This window comes from Heloderma suspectum, chromosome 3, assembly GCF_057233095.1.
Source record: "Heloderma suspectum isolate Gila_16-S chromosome 3, 16-S_ref, whole genome shotgun sequence".
NCBI classification, from domain to species: Eukaryota; Metazoa; Chordata; class Lepidosauria; order Squamata; family Helodermatidae; genus Heloderma; species Heloderma suspectum.
Window position 1 is genome coordinate 131,695,541 of NC_139460.1, and position 19,368 is coordinate 131,714,908.

At 41.1% G+C, this 19,368-nt stretch overlaps 1 protein-coding gene across 1 annotated transcript in view; it reads right to left on the bottom strand.

Moving 5' to 3' along the window:
* The window catches only part of ATP11A (ATPase phospholipid transporting 11A), a 139,810-nt gene that overhangs the window by 47,176 nt on the left and 73,266 nt on the right, over positions 1 to 19,368 (bottom strand). Inside the window, exons 3-8 of the mRNA XM_084844613.1 lie at positions 15,617 to 15,706; positions 14,529 to 14,609; positions 11,588 to 11,695; positions 6,063 to 6,191; positions 5,407 to 5,510; positions 336 to 386 (exon numbers count right to left, since the gene is read on the bottom strand). Coding sequence (XP_084700739.1) covers positions 336 to 386; positions 5,407 to 5,510; positions 6,063 to 6,191; positions 11,588 to 11,695; positions 14,529 to 14,609; positions 15,617 to 15,706 — 563 coding nt within the window. The remainder of the gene's footprint in view (positions 1 to 335; positions 387 to 5,406; positions 5,511 to 6,062; positions 6,192 to 11,587; positions 11,696 to 14,528; positions 14,610 to 15,616; positions 15,707 to 19,368) is intronic.

Consider the following 19,368-nt stretch of genomic DNA (forward strand, 5'->3'; position numbering starts at 1 on the left):
AATTCACATCAATATGTACATATAAACTTAATAATTAATGTTTGATTTGTATCCTGGAAGCAAACTATGCATATACAATCATGGATTGCAAAAAAAGAAGACAAATTAATATGGAAATAGTACACATGCATTTAAAAATCGTTAGCAGAGAGAGAGAGGGCCCTGGTTTGCACGATCACGGAGGGGAAATTTCTCACTCTCCTGCCCCGTCATTGGCAGCACAACTTGTTGTGTTGGGTGACTTGTTGCCATGGGTAACAAGCCACTGTGGCTTATTATGTACTGTGGCTTATTACGTGATTGTGCGAACTTGGTCAGTGAGTTTTAAGTTTTACCTTGCAACAGGCTCATTTCTGTCATGGTAAACATTTATTCGGCCAACAAATCTGCGAAAGGAAAAACAGATTAGAAAATACCTCAGTATCGGCATGCCTGTAGGAATGCAGAGAAGAGTGTGCTGGTAATTGTACAGACTTGCATGCAAATAGCTTCAGCTATTGCCTAAAGGAAGATGAAGCACAAATGCACCTTTCAAACACATGGCATTCCCTCCTCCTCCTTTTAAAGCTTGTATCCTCAGTTGTCCTGATATTCCTCTTGGATGTCTCACTGCAATCTCAAGATGAACATGACAATAAATGAACTTGTTCATTTATCGAACAAGTTATTATTATTCAAATATCTAACATTTCCACTTTTCCTTTCTTTATTTCAGCCAATTTCCCTTCTTTATTTAAGCCAGCTACCTACAGGAGGAAGGAGTGTATTTTATTTATTTAAGAGCAGCCTTGCCTGACCTGGCACCCTCCAGATGTTTTGGACTACAACTCTCAACATTCCTGGCCATGCTGGCTTGGGCTGATGTGGAGCTGAAGTCCAAAACATCTAGAGAGCATCAGGTTGGGAAAGGCTGATTTAGAGCATTCGTAGATATTCAGCCTCCTAATTCCACATATTGCTTATAGGGTAACAAAAAACAAATTTTCCACATATTTAATGGCAACACACCAAATGTTTTCCATCTCGGCTGAATTTCAAGCAGCCACCTAAGTGCAGGTGGATAAGGCATATCTGGGGCATATAATCTTGCTGTCACTTCCTCCTTTATATTCAGCCTATATCACAAAGCCCTGTCACTCCGTCCATTGCAAATCAACTATTTTCTCAATGGCATGGTCTCTTGCCTCAAGTTCTGCAAGCTTCCTTTCTGGATTCCCTCCAGTAAATTATTCCCCCTTCCAGTAGTTTCATTTGCTAAAGCAGACTCTTTCTACCCTCCCCCACTCCTGGTAGAATCACGTCTCTCTTCTCTCAAGTCTAATGTTAAAAAGCTAACTTGGAGCCTATCAGAAATGAGAGAGAAGCACAGTTGTGCCAATAGGGGAGGGAGATATAGAGAGCGACTCCCAAATCCTCACATTCCATCCTATTCCTTAATTTCTACTTCTGGCTCTTGCTACTTCAGGAGCCCCCTTTGCTCCTTTCTCTTGACCCCATATTTGGTATGTCTTCTACTCACTGTGCTTGTCCCCCTCTCCCATTACGTGGGAGCACTTCAGTCCAAGACGGGAGAGCAATAACTTTGAAGTTGCTCATCAAGAGTTAGCATAGTCACCTGGTCATTGACTTCCCACTATGGGGAGATGTATTGTAGTTCTATTAAGTGATAGTAATTCTTTCCAAATTCGCATCTTTACATCTATAGTAGCATATGCAAATAGTATGTAAATCTGTGTCCTCTTTTTGGTGATGTGTAAATAACCACACTCTATCTGAAAGTTAGCATTCCAACCCCAGCCACTCCTTTCTCTTTTGTTGTTAGGCCAGGGTCCAGAAACCCTCTTGTTCTCACACAACACACTGACTGGGTACACACAATCAGAGAGGGTGGAATCAGCCACGGTGGCTGATTTCCCCCACTGCGCATGTCAGAAGGATTTGCATAATTACCTTCGCCGTGCAGCTTGCTGTGTCATGCGAACCTGGCAAGGCTAGTTTGTTGTAGTCACTTAATGAATCCAGAACCTCTGGGATGTTGTGAGGTCCTGCAGTGGCTTGTTAACCAGGGCAAAAAGCCACACTCACCAGGTTTGCATGACATGGCAAGCAGCACCAGTGAAGGTAATTATGTAAATCCCCCCAGGACATGATTTGCACATGTAGCCGAGGAAATAACCCACCATGGCTAATTTCTGCCTCTGTGATCATGTGAACAGGCCCACTGGAGCTTCTCAGTTTTTCTTCAATTAATTACTTGAATATACATTAGGGTACTTTTGGACAGCAAGGAGGCAGAGGCTCTATTGCATATGCAGAGCATTTTGGGACTATGAAACTAAGTCCAATGGATCCATGCCATCAATGTGCTAAACAACACCTAGTATCATTAGTACTAAAAGAATGTTTATTTTATTAGCTAGTGTCTGTTTCCATCTCAGAATTACATCCATGATAAGCCAGTTAAAGCCTAGGGAGTTGTAGGTAAGCTGATTTAGATCTACTGAAGTCAGCATAGCACAAAAAACTCTCCCTGCACCCACAAATAAACAAATCCCATTTGAAGCTGATGGGACCCAATTCTAAACACTTTTCTTAGAAGCAAATTTAATTGTTCTTCATGTCACTTGCTTCCAAATGTGGAAGCTAAAACTCAAAGTTACCAAACATGTAATGTTTACATGTATTTTTAAATTCCTGTTTGAATATATGCTGTGCACAGAAGTCAGACCTAAATTCTGAGTCAGTCTCAAATTCATGTATAAATGTTGGCATATACTTAGCAGTCAACTGTTCCTTAGACCTATCCTGGTGTTTCCTCAAGTTAGGATTACAAGCATGGGGCTGTCTTCAAGAGCAATTTAGTGCAAAGTTAGAGCAGTCTGAGGTTCTTTGCAACAGATGACGTTGTCACCAGTCTGCTGCCAACCAGCCACTTCCCTCTTGAAAAGCCACATTTTCTTAAACTCCTTTTACTCTGATTTTTTTCCCTGAAAGCGGCTCCCTGGCAGTTTTGCCACAGTGTGCCATGTCCCCCCTCCCCCGCATTAAATCCTGGGCGTGCCTCTGTGACCTGGCAGTGACGTGGTCAAGGGGGTGGAATGCCCCATTCCCTCTTCTTTCCCCAATGGAAGTAGTTTTTCCCATTAAGAAAATCCCCAGGAGTGCAGCAGCGACCCCTCACATTACCGCAGTAGTGCGGACACTCATTCACCTTAGCTACCCTGCTTTTAATCTTTAACACGTATCTCCCCCTTCTGTGCAAGAAGTAAGAAATAAATCTCATGCTCCTGCAGTGAAAGAGTTAAAGGCTAACTTTAGTAACTTGCCCTAAAGCACTCTTTCACTTTTCAAATGCTCTCTTAAATTACTATTGTGATGTTGTGCATCTTTGATGTTCTGTAGTTTCTCTGTTGTTATGTAAATCTTTTGGGTTTACTGCAGCTTCTCATTGTGAGCAGGGAGAAGGGAGAAAGGGGGGGGGTTGGAAGCAATAGGCAAAAGTGCACACATGGGGAAAAAAGGGGTGGGAGCAATAACTCCACAGCAGACTGCTAGGAAGTGGCAAAACTGGGGTGGGGGAGCTCTCAGGAGCCTTCAGACGCTGCACTGGAGAACTGGGGGTTTGGCTTCTTCAGGGAAATCTGCACACATGGGGAAAATTAGTTGCTCTCCATTCATAATAATGTAGTAGCAGCAGGGAGCCTGGACAGGGGCAGGAAACAAGACTTTCTCATTGGTTGAGCAGCCCCTGCCAGTTTGATGACATTCAGTTCTACTCCCCCCATCCCACCCATAAGTATGTTCCTTTCAAGCGCTGAAAACTAGATTTTAAAGGTATGCTACACTTGGCTTATTTTGCTTTGTGTGTCCCTGACGGACAAAAGCTGATTCCGTGAAAATCCAGGTAATACTCCAACGCACTTCTCATTCTGTTGTCATGAAGATCCCGCCCCCACAATGATCTGATAGTGTGGGATGACAGAAGAGCTGGCAAAAACTGGAGCTGCATGGCCCTATCCCCATACCATAAGCTTGGCAGACAATATTTGTGCAAAAATCAGTGATGATATAGTGATAGAAGTAGTTGGAGCCTGACCAGATGAATACTTTATTTTACACAAGGATGCAGTTTCCTCTTCTTTTCTTTTACATAGTCATTATCACACAGACTAGCAAACCCCCATATGTCTCTCAACAAATTGCCCTACAAAAAAATCATAACTGATACTTTATCAGATCAAATAGCCCTTCACAAACCACACAGTGTTTTAGTGTGCAGGCAAAGCATTGGATAAAAATAGCTTTGTGGAGCAACGAGAAAAGTAATGATAGAAGGCCAGTAGAGATTGTATAACTTGGGTTGTTGGATGGCTAGTGGGAGATTATTTGTGCAAGAGACATGAGTGGACCACCTTGGACATTAAAGAGAGGCCATTTCTCTGGGTGCACTGAAGGTGTGCAGGGACAATGGAGAAAACTGCTAGAGAGCAAAGGCATGGGGGTTGGTAGGAGAGAGCTACGCCTTAGTAACCTTTACTAAGGTTGCTTCCAGGTGACCTTTTTTTTTAGAAGTTTTTGTACACTTGTGGTCCAATGAAACATGCCTAAAATTTGCAATTCACATGGGGATATATATTAATTTATTACAAGGCCTTCTCTGTAACCTTGCGTGTGTGCATGTGTGTATTTTAAAAGTCAAATGCTGATCCGTTCACACACACAATGGTCTCTGCTAATCAGCTGCAATACCAGAGTAGGTGATGATGCAGCCACTGTGCAAAATGAGCAAGAGCACCTCCAAACCCCAAACAGGCATTTCTTCTTTATGTCACTTCTTGTTTCTCTCCCTGGTTTGGCAACTCCATCACTGGGAAAGCTGCTATCTGGAAGTACTTGTTGGAGATATTCCAGCCTCTACTCATTTCTTTGATTATAGGCTCAGTCTATCCCAACTATAACGCAAGTCAAAACATGCATACATACTGTCGGTCACAGACACACAGATACTTATAAGCATTTCCTTTGCAGGGTATGCTCTTTATATCTGCTATCTACCATGTTAAAGTCATGAAACACACAGGAACATAGGAAGCTGTCTTGTACTGATTCAGACCATTGGTCCATCTAATGCAGTACTGTCAACACAGACTGGCAGCGGCTGTCCAGGATTTTGAGGCAGGATTCCTTCCTAGCCCTACCTGGAGATGCTGGGGATTGAACTTGGGACCTTCTGCATGCAAAGCATGTGCTCCATCGCTGAGCCACAGTCCCACATGGTTTTCAAAGTGAGGAGAGAAAAGGAAAGAAGCAGGAGCTCAAAATGTGCACAGACTATACTTGGGATTCTGTATGAACAAAGTTATTTTAGTAAACCACTATAAATGAGAATTGACCACACAGGCTTACTTATAAAGATCAGGCTGAGGTTGTTCACATTCAATGGTAGCATGTAGCGTGTCAATATCCTGTTCACTTTGAAAGGCCTTTGTATCTTGGACAGCATAATATGTCTGGAATGGACAAGAAAGTTGTAGCTAAACATCATGTGCATTCATCTAGGAACTTATGAAACTGAAGTGAGGAGTTTGAAAGTGAAAAAAAAGCTTCGGTCGGGGTGTGTAACAGTCAAGTAGTAAATTCTTTTTCATCTTGAAAAAATTTGAATATTTTAAATAATTACTGGAATGCTGCCTTAGTGCATCGAAATTCTAACAGAGCAAAACCAAATGGAGTAAACAATGGCTTTATTGTACACGAATACATGCCCAATATTACTATACTTCCCAAGTTTTAAACTGTTGCAAAAAGCCCATATTTTCACGAGGTGCACAATTAATTTCCTAAGTGCATTCAAGATTTGATATCCCATATGCTAACAGGACGTGCTCCATCTGCCCTTGACAAAAATATAGTCAAAGGGGGATGTATCATATTCTTTTGCAATTACAGTACCTCCAACATAGATAAGAAAAAGGGGGGATTCGTTGTAGGGTAAAAAGGTTTAAGGCAATCACCCTACTCAGAGTAAGCAGATATATAAAGAAACAGAAACATTCAATTACCTTATGACTGGACTCGCCATCCAAGCTTGCTGTTGTAACAAAACACGTTCCATCTGCCCGACTACTTGACAACAATATTAAGTCACAAGGGAATGTCTCGTCTTCTTTCACCATCACAATATCTCCAACCTAGAAAGTGTGTGTAAGGGGAGAAACAATCACTACTAGAGTAAGAAATGTAAGCTTTTCACCACTGTTGCCATTGTCATCTTCTTTGCAGTTCCTGTACCCGAGGCGTCTATTCTAAACACAGTGTTTTTGAGTAAGCCGCATTGAACATAATGGAACCTAAGTCTGAGCAAACATGCTGTCCGTTTGCACTATAGCTAACAAGCCTAACTTGAGATGTTCAAAGAGAGTGATACCAGTTTTTCGCTACCAATATACAAAAAGCCCACACACAGTAACAGAATTAGTTTACATTTATACAGATTATGTGAACACAGATAACATGTCAACAAGTTTTATTTTTAGGACTGCAAGCTTTTAAATAGAAAACACAAGTTGTTAAAAACACACACATAAAATAATCCAAATTATTGTATAAGCAGTCTCCTTTTGTAAAAAAAAAAAAAAAGAGAGGTGTTTCTAGGTAATGGTTTTTTGTTTTTAGCTCTAGAGCAGGATGAATAATGTGAACACGTTGCCACAATGATACATTCATTTTTCATGCTTTTCTGGAGTAAAACTATATGCAAAGCTCTCTCTAGAGAAATGAGAAAGGATCATCATTGACCTATTTGGCCTAACAAAACATCATTTAAGAGAATATAAACGACATAATTTACAAAGAGAAGCGAACACTCAAAAGTTACATTTAGGCTGATAATCTTTTACATAGCCACAACAGCTAACTACAACCTTCACATTCAGAAGCACTTTACCTCTAAATATAAGATACTGGAGACAAAGAACAGGGGAGGGTGGTTACTTTCCTACTCTGCTTGTGGGTTTCCTAGAAGCAACAGGATGGCCATTACTGGAAATAGGATGCTGTGCTAGAATGCACCATTGGCCTGATCTAGCAGATGTGTTCTTTTGTTCTTAGTCTCCCTATGGAATCTCCTGTGTATAGATAGGACAGCCTTCCCCAACCTGGTGCCACCCAGATGTTTTGGACTACAATTCCCAGCATTCGTCACCACTGGGCATGCTGTTGGGAACTGAAGTCCAAAATATTTGGAGGGGTGAAGGCTGGGATAGGTGAGCGCGGGTGCATCCATACATATTTTTTTTTAATGTATTTGTTGTAGGAAAACTAAGGACACTCAGGCTTCAATCCTATATATTACCTGGGAGTAACTCCCATTGAACTCAGTAGACATGCATAGGATTGCACTGTAAGTGAAGTACACTAGTAGCCAAAACACTATCAAAAACATGCAGCTGGAACAACAAAATATTAAAGAACAGTCATCTGCTTTAAACCATTCCAGGTATTAGAAACCTCCAGAGGGTAGCCGTGTTAGTCTGTTGCAGCAAAAGGTGCTCCATTTGATTGCTTTCCATTTTTGTTTTTCCATTGTTTTAATTTTTCTGTTATTTATTTTTGTTCTAGTTGTAATTCTTTATTAATTATTTAAATAGTGATTTTTAATACTTTGGCATATAAACTGCTTAGATATTTTATTAAAGGTAAAGGTGTCCCCAACCAGTCGTGTCCGACTCTAGGGTGCGGTGCTCATCCCCGTTTCTAAGCCGAAGAGCCAGCGCTGTCCGAAGACGCTTCCGTGGTCATGTGGCCGGCATGACTGAACACCCAGGTGCACGGAACGCTGTTACCTTTCCCGCCGAGGCGGTACCTATTTATCTACTTGCAATTTCTTGCTTTCGAACTGCTAGGTTGGCAGAAGCTGGGACCGAAGACGGGAGCTCACTCCGTCATGCAGCACTCGGGTCTCGAACTGCTGACCTGCCGACCTTCCAGTCTGCAGTTCAGCGTCTTAACCACTAAGCCACCGCAGCCACCCTAGATATTTTATTACAGCATATTAATATCAATAATACTTCTATTCTTAATAATTGTATTAATAAATAATAATAAACAGTAGGGTCATTTGACCTCACTATTTATTTCTCCTCCCTGCTCTCTACCCATATGTATCTATCTATTCCTGCTTCAGGACTCTGTACATGTTAGATGACACTATGCAGGTGTCTTATTTGGTGATGTGGTTCACCACATAGATCACAGAATTTCCCCCCATCATTTTGGAGCTGTGCAGCAAACTGCCTGTTCTGCATGATGAACTGCATACGGAAGGCTGATGGACAACGTAACAGCTCATATGTGTTTCAACTTCAATTAGTCTGTGGTAGCTATAATATGTGGGTTTGTTTTTTAAAATTGTCCTCAGCAGGAGGTGTTCTGTAACATATAATGGAAAGTCTTTTTAGTTTCCAGAAAGGGATTAACTTTGAATCACTCTCTTCCTTAATTAACAGAACAATCCTTTGCATGTTTATTCAGAAGTTAAGTCCCCTGTATTCAAAGGCACTTACTCCCTAATATGTGTACACAGTATTGCAGCCTACATATTTGTACATGAACGTGTAGTGTAGATCATCTTCAGGAGGCCAACTAGATCCTTATGGCAGAAACCATAATGGCCATTACAAATACCACAAGTGGGACCTGCAACAAAATGTTGCCGCGTGAAGGGTTCCTGTTTAGTGTTCCAGCATGCCTTCTTCCAGGATACTGTGATCCATTCCCTATTCTCTGCCCCAGAAAACTGGGGTTAGCATTCTATGCCCACTGAGGGTACTCAGTCCTCACTGGCCTGTTTTGGTCCCATCTCCACCTTAGGGTTCTTTTTCCAAAATATTTTTTTGAGGATATCCTCTCTCGGATATCCTCTCTCTCTCTCTCTCTCTCTCTCTCTCTCGTGTGGATAGTGCCACTTTGGCTACATAAGGATACACACTTGGAGAAAGAGATTGATATTAGTATATAGAATTTTGTCTCTTGCTTCCCTACTCATATCCTATGAAACACAAATACAGAACGCACTGCACCCAGCCATGGAAAAAAGACTTTAGAAAAGCAAGAAAGCTGCTTCCATTGGCATCTGCCAAGGCATATAGTGACCAACATCAAAACATGGAGGTTTTGTGGGTGAAAACTGAAGTAAGGCTTATGGTGACACTTATAGACACGTGCACACGCGCCACACACACACACAAGTTTATGTTTCTAAGGGTGCAATCCTATGCACATTTAGACAGAAAAGAGTCCTATAACTCCCAGCATTCCCCAGCCAATGCTGAGAGCTGTAGGACTTTTTCTGTCTAATCATGCATAGGATTGTGCCCTAAACTGCTTTATGAAATTGAACTTAGACCAACAGACAAAAAAATACAAAGATTATCCTTCTTGCACTATTCAAGACCATATAGGAGCCTTCTGACTAAAAATGTTAGTGTTCAAACTACCAAAATCCTAGACTAGAAACCACTTTATTTATTTATTTATTTATTTATTTATTTATTGCATTTATACCCCGCCTTTCTCCCTCTCGCAAGGAACTCAAGGAACTTTAGAGACATATCATAAAGCCACAGGAGTTTATCATGATAGGGAATCATTAAAAGAGAGAGAAAGATACATTGAGCCCAGAGTTAGATCAAATATAACTCTTTACAGCTGTTGGTTCGATGCTCTCAAGAGATGCAAGGTTCAAATTACAAAGTACAATTACTATCTGTAAGAATACCAGTCTTATTGATCTTCCACCCTCCCCTCAAACCTTCCTTGTCAACAACCTCATCCCCAATTCCTTTAGAAATCCTGAATGACAGTGCAAGTGGCATCCACCCAAAGTGGATTCAACTAAGGCCTTACCAAATTCTATATGGTGGTTTCCAATATTGTGTACATATACAGGGATTCAGGGCCATCGTTACTAATCAGGCAGACTGAAGTAGCCTGCCTCAGGCAATAGATTTTGGAATAATATTAAAGGAGAGCAAGTGGTCAATTATTTAGTTTATTTTTACCTCTTTGGCTTTTATACCTCAGACACTAAAATGTCTTGGCCATCACTGCAGGGATTCACATCTGTGGTGTAGTGGTTAGGGTGACGGACTAGGACTGGGGAAACCTGGCTTCAAATCCCCACTTGACCACGAAGCTCACTGGATAACACTCTGTCTCAGCCTAATCTACCTCACGGGATTTTTGTGAGGACAAAATCAGGTGTGGGGAAGACTGTAGATGCCACCATGAGCTCCTTGAAGGAACAGCAAAGTATCAATGCAATTAACAAACATGTTATGAACTACAGAACTGAAACACATTCATTCCTACATGGAATATTTTAACGTTTGGAATGCCCCGTTTTGATGGAATTTTGAAACATATGGAATACCTTCTGCTTTATAAAAAAATGAAGATAGGAACTTTTTATAGTTGTTAATTGTCCATCCTCCATTTAGAGAGGGGATAAAATGCAGAACACGTTTTGTTTTCCCAAGGACTGGCCTTGGCTAATTTAAGTGAAAATCCAACACTTACTGCCAACATACAGTAAATCCCTGACAAAAAATTTGCCAACAGCAGCCACGGCATATGGGATGAAATGGAATCTCTAAGACAGTATCACAAACACATTGCATTTATGCAACATCCACCCAAGGGCAATCCCCCTGCCACTGCTATGAATTAGGCCCATTGGTTGGACCTGTGTACTCAGTACATAAAATCAGCCACTAAAAGGCCACAAGTGAAGGCCCTCTTACGGCCATCTCACAGAATCATAAAACCACAGAATAGTAGGGTTGGGAGGGGCTTATAAGACCACTGAGTCCAACTCCCTGCTCAATGCAGGAATCCAAGTCAGAGCATCCCTGCCAGATGGCTGTCCAGCCTCATCTTGAATGCCTCCAGTGTGGGAGAGCCCACTACCTCCCTAGGTAATTGATTCCATTGTCATATTGCTCTAACAGTCAGGAAGTTTCTCCTGATGTTCATAGTGTACACCACCAGTACTGCATACCTTAAGGACAGATGAGGGTCTAAAGTTACCTGCTCCTTAAATTGCAGCCTGATCCACTCCCTGAAGAAAAGCCTTCATCCTGGTTCATAAGTCTCAACCCAGTTATGCTATAACCCATCTGCTAAGTGAGATCATGTTTTTTTAAAGGCAGGAAGATAGCAACTGTATACAGTGGCAAATGTTATACTCTAATAATTACATAATATTTAGAATTCCTTATTTTGCTGTTATAGATAAAAGCTAATATAGCAAGATCTCAGTGATAGAAAAGTTCTGTCTCATAACTACAGCTGGAAGAGCTTATGACTTTGGTAAATGTCATATTAAAACAGGAGAACACAATGATGACACACAAAAAATAACAGCTTGTTCTGCCAATATAATAATTTTAAGAATTGCATGGAACTGCCGGTGCATCTATTTATGCAATGGTTGCCTGCCATTTGTGAAACCTCCACAAGCAAAAACACAAACACACATGTACACACCTCCATCCAAGAAATATATTTAATGTTACATAACACTTACTCTTAGTTTACGGCTCTGCTTTCTAACCAGTTTGCCATGTCGAATGAAATGAACAGGACACTGGTTCATTGCATTGTCAGCTTTATGACGAAGCCAATCTTCATAACCCTATAAATGAAATAACCAATTAAATATTCAGAATCCCAAACTTAAAAGTAACCCTTTATCAATTAGCCTATTAGACATGTACAATGTAATTGGAGAAATGTGTATGTTGTGAGGTGGGCAGGCAAGCGGGCAGAAGTTGAAAAATAATGCTGAATGCTTGCTGACGTGTGTGTGTTTTTTAATGAGATAACTCCAACTCAGTCAACTTCTCAAACATTCAATACTAAAGAATGTCAGTGTTCACATTTCTAGTTATTTCTGACATGTTTGGATTTCCTGTGGACTATACGAAGTGAGATAGAAACCAGGGGTAGTATCCAACATTAGTCCTATGTAGAGTAGGCCATGAATGGGTTCGCATGACATAAGTCACAATGGTGTTTTTTTGGGGGGAAAACACAATGGCTTGTGTTGTCTGTGTGCAGTTTTCCCCTACCACTGTGGTTTATTTAGCCAAAGTAAGCCACCCTGATAAGCCATGGTATACAGTGAGGTTTATTTTAGGCACGGTCGCTTATCGTGTCATCTGGCACTCCAGCGTGGCTAAAGGGCATCTTGGCAAGAGCACCAGAAACACAGGAAGTGGGTAACTGTACCCCCCCCGCACCCTCTTTAAAGTTATCCACTTTCCTGCTGGTTTCCCTTTCATGGAGGGGTGGGGTGGGGTTCCTGGGGAGTCCCCCACATGGTCTACTACAGCCCGCCCCAGTACCCCCCTCCTTGACATAAAAAGAGTTTTGTCTTTTCATGGATGGGATGCTTTCAGTCCCCAATGCAAGCCAATGGAGGTGACTTGCATTGGGGATTTAAAGGCGCCCTGTGTGGAAAATCGAGGGTGGAAGGTTGAAATCCAAGCACCCCCCCCCCCCCCCGGACTGTGGGGACAACACATCAACCCAAAGCAAGACTATTTATACCAGGTACATACGGTTTTGGTATTAGTTCCTTTCATTGCAGAAAAACAAATAATATTAATTATTGCATTCTACAATTAACAATTTCTGGTATTGAAATACTTATGAAAACTGAATCAATATGGTTTTGTGAATACTGTACTACACTGTTGTGCACTGTTTAGTATTCACTACTTGCTCTCCACAGAAACAAGTATAAATAAGCTATCAAATTTTACACATAGCGCAGGTTCTAAGGACTGGCTAAAACAGACAAAGTGAATCTGCAAATCCACTGATACACTTTGAGCTTCAATTACTGATAAGTACCATGAACGATATTTTAGAGTGGGAAGACATACATCTAGTAAGCTAGTTATTGTATTTCTCACGATGATCAGATATCATCTCTGTGAAATTCAGCACAAAATGGAGTCATATGGTGAAAGCTTGAATATTCTGGCATTTGATTTTTTGTTTGTCTACAGTTAATTCATAAAAAAAATCCAGCAAAAGCATTTCCTGCAATCATCACAAGACAATTAGGTAAATCAAACGCAGTGATCACAAGTTAGTTCTATAGTGGGGGATAAGAAAATACTGTTCCAAGATTTGCTATTTGAGCATGTTATTGTTCATACTTCCACTCAATATAGCCTCCCCCTTCTGAAGTGGTTGGAGCAAGTAACAATATAATTTTACATACAATTTTTAGAGAAATTCTAGTATAAAATATGTAATTTTGGCAATGAATCAGAAGTATACTTCCAGCTACCAAATAAATTAGATATTTCCTAAGGCACAAGGATGTTCAATAATTTCAGTACTGAAGGCCAGTCTAGATATTGCTACCTCCATATGAAAGCCAATTTGAAACAAGCTTTCCACAGCAGCTGTAAAGGTGTAGACTAGCTTATCACCTGGATTTCCTTTCCATCATTACAAGCAGAGTTACCAGACTACAAACTGCCAAACTGCTGGGTGTTATGTGAAAATTTCCCACATTATGGCAGCGGTATATAGGTCATGCTGTACAGAGTAAAGCCACCACATGAAAGAAGCTTCAAGTGGCTTCTACATTGGGCAATTCCCCTCTCCCCCAGCAGTCCCACATTATTCAAGAGCCCCCCCGCAGTGCTCTGGAGGGACTTTTGGGGTGAGGGCTATAGGCAGCTGCAGGAAAGAAGAGGGGGACAGGAAGCATTCCTTCCATGAATTTCCTTCCTTTCACTTATCTTAGGATGCAAGCCATTGGGCCAGTTCGCATAGCATGATAGCCAATCATGGTTTAATTTACCCATGAGGAGTTGCGGTGTGTACTGGTTCCCATTATGAATATGCAAGCCCTGGCCAGGGGTTGCTGTGGCTTGTCATGTTGTGTGAACCTGGCTAGCAGGTATTAAACAACCTCTGCATACCCTACAACAGACCATGGGTTCTGCAAGGGTTGTTTAACCCTCAAACAACCCCCACTGGCTGGGTTCACATGCCACAACAAACCAGAACAACCCATAGGTGAGGCTTGCATATTCATAATGGCAGAGAGCACCTGTCCCAGCACCCCAAGGGTTAATTATCTCACTGTGGGCTGTCCTATCATCTGAACTAGGTCTTTGTTCACCTCCTCAAGACTTCAGGATGGGATAGTAATGGGTACTAGTCCTGATGGCTATGTGCTACCTCCAGTATCAGAGGCAGTGAGCCTATGTACACCAGTTGCTGGGGAACATGAGTGGGAGAGTGATGTTGCGCTCATGCCCTGCTTGTGGGTTCCTGGTCAACAGCTGGTTGGCCACTGTGTGAACAGAATGATGCACTAGATGGACCCTTGGTCTGATCCAGCATGACTCTTATGTTCTTACAGTGAATAAAAAAGGAAATTTAAAAACAAAGCAGGAAGATATTATGCTACCTTTACTTTTGACAAGCAAGACTCTTACCTGTTTTATAGCTGTTACAGTGATGACAAAGAAAAGTGGAAGCCCACTTGTCACTGGACTAGTTGGTGTGTCAATAATTAACTGGAAAACAAAGAATTACCACAAGTTTTTACAAAACAGCATTTGAAAAATAAAAGCATTAATTTTCAAGTTGTTCTGTTTAAAAAAAACAAAAACAAAACAATAATTGGTTTTAAAAAGTAGTTTCTGTTCCTATGTAGACCTTTGACAACAATTTGAATATTAAAGTAATAACCAGTGATTAGCACATCACTTCTGTAACAACTTGGAGAAGTTCAGCTATATTGACAAATTCAGCTTAACGTACTTAGTAGACAGCATATCGCTACATATTATTGCGGAAACAAATCTGGTTGTCCACCAAATACACACTCAACAGGGAACCCCAACCATACTCCCGAACAAATATATCTACATGATACATGTGTTTGCAAACATATGCTTCCTGCACTCACACCTTAAGTTTTTAGGTACACCTAAAAATGTAATGTACGAAATGGGACTACTTCAGCCACAGCGATTCAAACAGTACCACTACAGCTCAAGCAACACAATATACATGGAAATGGGAATGCAACTATCCATTTCTGCTCCAACTTGCAACGAAATACCCTCTAATATCTAACCCAAGTATTGTATTGGTTTTGCAATGCATCTAATTATTGAATTAATTAGATACGAGTTTCATATAATTTTCTAATTTAACATATTTAGATAATCTTATAGTCCAGTCTTAGAAATGTTAATTTGAAGTAAATCCACTTTGTTTAATGGGATGTACTTCCTAGTAGATGTACTTAGGAAAGCAGCCTTACTTATTCAAAAATAGATGCAGAATGTCACTCTTCATTGTGGTTCCTAAAATGTTGTGCAAAGACATCTCACAGCAGAAATACTTTTTGTCAGATCTTAGTTGCCTTTTCCATTTTTACCAAAATTAATCATACTTGAAGACTGAAACATTTAATTTAAAAATACCTTAGATATAAGGTATATAATGATTAGATAGATAGATAGATAGATAGATAGATAGATAGATGAGAACTAAAGAAACAGGTATACATTACCTGTACAAGAAAAATGATGAGAAAATAAAAGTTTGCTATTCTTCGGAATTGCTCAAATAAATTCTTCGGTACAAAGTTCCAAAAAGTGTACTGAAAGAAAGAAGGAGAGTGAAATGTGGCTATGATAATATGCTACATTTAAAAATACATAGCATGGCATACTTTAGTACTGATGGTGAAAAAGGAAAAGTAATTACATATAGATCCTACTCCAGAGAAAGTTAATCAAGTCTAAGTCTTGATTTACACAGGGCTTAAGCATGGCTAATTTTGCCTGGATCTGTGACACACCATATAATTTATTGTTATGAGTAAGTAGACTACCAGCCTGCAAAGTAATCTTACAATCATAAAGAAATGTCATACACTGAGACAAATATCTGACATACCAAATTCCATTTTTTAAAAGAGGGGATAGAGTTCCATTATTTGAAGAACCTGGGGGTAGATTGGAAGGAATTCCTGGAGCAGCTTTGGGAGTGGGCAATGGTGTAGTGGTAAATTTTGAAGTGCAGACACTTATCATGACAGTCCCTGTTGCCTCACTCCCAAGATAAGTCCAAAATGCAGACAGCTGTGTTCATCTATATCTCTGTGTCTGTGTACACCCCACCCCAAGCAGTAGTATATAGCATAATTCCCAAGTTATTAGGATCATCTGTCACAGAATATAGTGAGAATAGAGAACCATAGAATAATGAGGGCAGTGTAGTGGTTAGCATATTGGACTTTGGTTGGAGACCTGATAAAGGGAAAGAGTGGGATACAACATGTCTTTAAACAGCATAAGACCACTAGCTCATGATTTCTAGGAGTTTACCACGGAAAACAGCTGATCTCAAAGCCAACAGTTCTAACAGTTGTCATCTCCATCAGGAGCAGGACTTTTGTAAAGCTAACGGGTCTTATTATTCCAATTCCAAAGAAGGGCAACGCCAAAGAGTGTTCAAACTACCGCACAATTGCGCTCATTTCACATGCCAGCAAGGTGATGCTCAAAATCCTACAAGCTAGGCTTCAGCAGTATGCGAACCGAGAACTACCAGAAGTACAAGCTGGGTTTCGAAGAGGCAGAGGAACTAGAGATCAAATCGCCAACATTCGCTGCATCATGGAGAAAGCAAGAGAATTCCAGAAAAATGTCTATTTCTGCTTCATTGACTACGCTAAAGCCTTTGATTGTGTGGATCACAACAAACTGTGGCAAATTCTTAAAGTGATGGGAGTACCAGACCACCTTACCTGTCTGCTGAGAAACCTGTACGAGGGTCAAGAAGCAACAGTAAGAACCAGACATGGAACAACCGATTGGTTCAAAATTGGGAAAGGAGTACGACAAGGCTGCATATTGTCACCCTGCTTATTTAACTTATATGCAGAGTACATCATGAGAAATGCCGGGTTGGATGAATCAGAGGTCGGAATTAAGATTGCCGGGAGAATTATCAACAACCTCCGATATGCAGACGATACCACCCTAATGGCAGAAAGCGAAGAGGATCTCAAGAGCCTCTTGTTGAGGGTGAAAGAGGAGAGTGCAAAAGCTGGTTTGAAACTCAACATTAAAAAAACTAAGATCATGGCATCTGGCCCTATCACTTCCTGGCATATAGAAGGGGAAGAAATGGAAGCAGTGACAGATTTTACTTTCTTGGGCTCCAAGATCACTGCATACGGTGACTGTAGCCATGAAATTAAAAGACGCTTGCTCCTTGGGAGGAAAGCTATGGCAAACCTAGACAGCATAGTAAGAAGCAGAGACATCACCTTGCCGACAAAGGTCCGTCTAATCAAAGCTATGGTTTTCCCAGTAGTAATGTATGGCTGTGAGAGCTGGACTATAAGGAAGGCTGAGCGCCGAAGAATTGATGCTTTCGAACTGTGGTGCTGGAGAAGACTCTTACGAGTCCCCTGGACTGCAAGGAGGTCAAATCAGTCCATCCTAAAGGAAATCAACCCTGAGTGCTCATTGGAAGGACAGATAATGAAGCTGAAGCTCCAATATTTTGGCCACCTAATGCGAAGAGAAAACTCCCTGGAAAAGACCCTGATGCTGAGAAAGACTGAAGGCAAAAGGAGAAGGGGACGGCAGAGGATGAGATGGCTAGATAGCATCACGGATGCAATGAATATGAACTTGAGCACGCTCCGGGAGAGAGCGCAGGACAGGAAGGCCTGGCGTGCTATGGTCCATGGGGTCACGAAGAGTCGGACACGACTGAACGACTGAACAACAACAAACGGGTCTTATTTGCCCATTCAAGACCAAGCCACTTTAAAATACTTTGGATTACAAGAAGGATGGCACAAAATGATATATTGTTGTGAGAAAATCCATTTCCCCTCAGCTATTGTGAGGATTGCAGCTAAGCTTAGAGAGAACAGAAAGGTCTTAGGGGGTGGTCAATGATGTCATCAACTGTGGTAATCAAAAAGTCCCAGAGCTTCAACCCTGTGGGCTCTGGTTCCGCTACACCACTGGTGTTGGGGAAGGGATAATTTCAAGCTTGGATGGTCCATTCCAGTGGCAGAAGTGTACCTAATATTAACATGAGCAAGAGGCCCAGAAGCAAATACCTGACAACTGGTTTGGTGAAGGACATCTCTTTGAAAAAGGGGATGGCATAACTTCCATATGGCTGAGTGGCTCAGGGGGGTAGCTGCCATCCAACTGGAGATGGGTGGGAAAATCTACTGGCAATTCAAAGGGGATCCACCTCTGACCAATCTCTCCCACTGTGGAAAGGGCTGCCTATGGGATTGGGGGCTTGTCAGCAGCCTCAGGTCTGAATTACAGGAGGCATCTGCTGTACCAGCCTACCCTGGATAGGCCTAAATTTAGAAGAATAGGACAGTAATATTGGTCTCTCATGATTATATTTTAGTTGCCACATTCCTCAATAAACTTTGTGGCCTGTTACACCCCCTACTCATGCCTGCTTCTTCCTTCAGCTTTCAACACCAACAGAAGATGCTTCTGTCAACTAAAAATCAGTGGCTTAAGTGTGGATTCGCAATACAGTGACATCTGCCGATATTGCATGAACACAACAAAATTCCAAAAAGTTATTATTAATATCTCATCTAAAGGTAGCTGGCATTACTGACATGCCTCTGAGTAAGTGAGCTCTAACATGACCTGCAAGTGACATTTTCACTAAATGTTAAGTCAGTAACACAGTCAGACAGCAATTCTGACATGGTTTTCTGACACATGCAGGCAAAGACCTAGTTCGTATGTAATGGTGGCAAAACATGGGTTAATTCAAGCAACAATTAGCAGTTAGGTTAACTGTGGATTATTTAACCTACAATTAACCTATAGTGCCTGGGTTCAGATGTCAACCCTGGATTGTCCAGACTGGGGCTTGAATATTCAAAAAGGCTGCGGAATGCACCTGGCACGCACCGCAGCAAATCACAGGTTAATTAAAGTGAAGTGTCAATATCAATTTTCTTTTCAGATAAAACCCAAAATACTTTTAAATATAGTTAACAGAAAATAGTATTACAGATAAGAATTATACATAATAAACAATAGCAAGGAAGACACTGAAATTGTTATGAGTTTGACTGCCTGAACGAATGGGCCAATCCTATGGTTTTGCCTAACAAATTTGATGGGTGATCAGGGATGTAACACGAGGGTCCTTAATGGCCTGGAAATTTCTCCCTCCTGCCTTTGGAAGGTGACATGCCACAGCTCATAGGAGAGACAGAGAAATATAGTGTTACAGTTTTGCACACTGAAC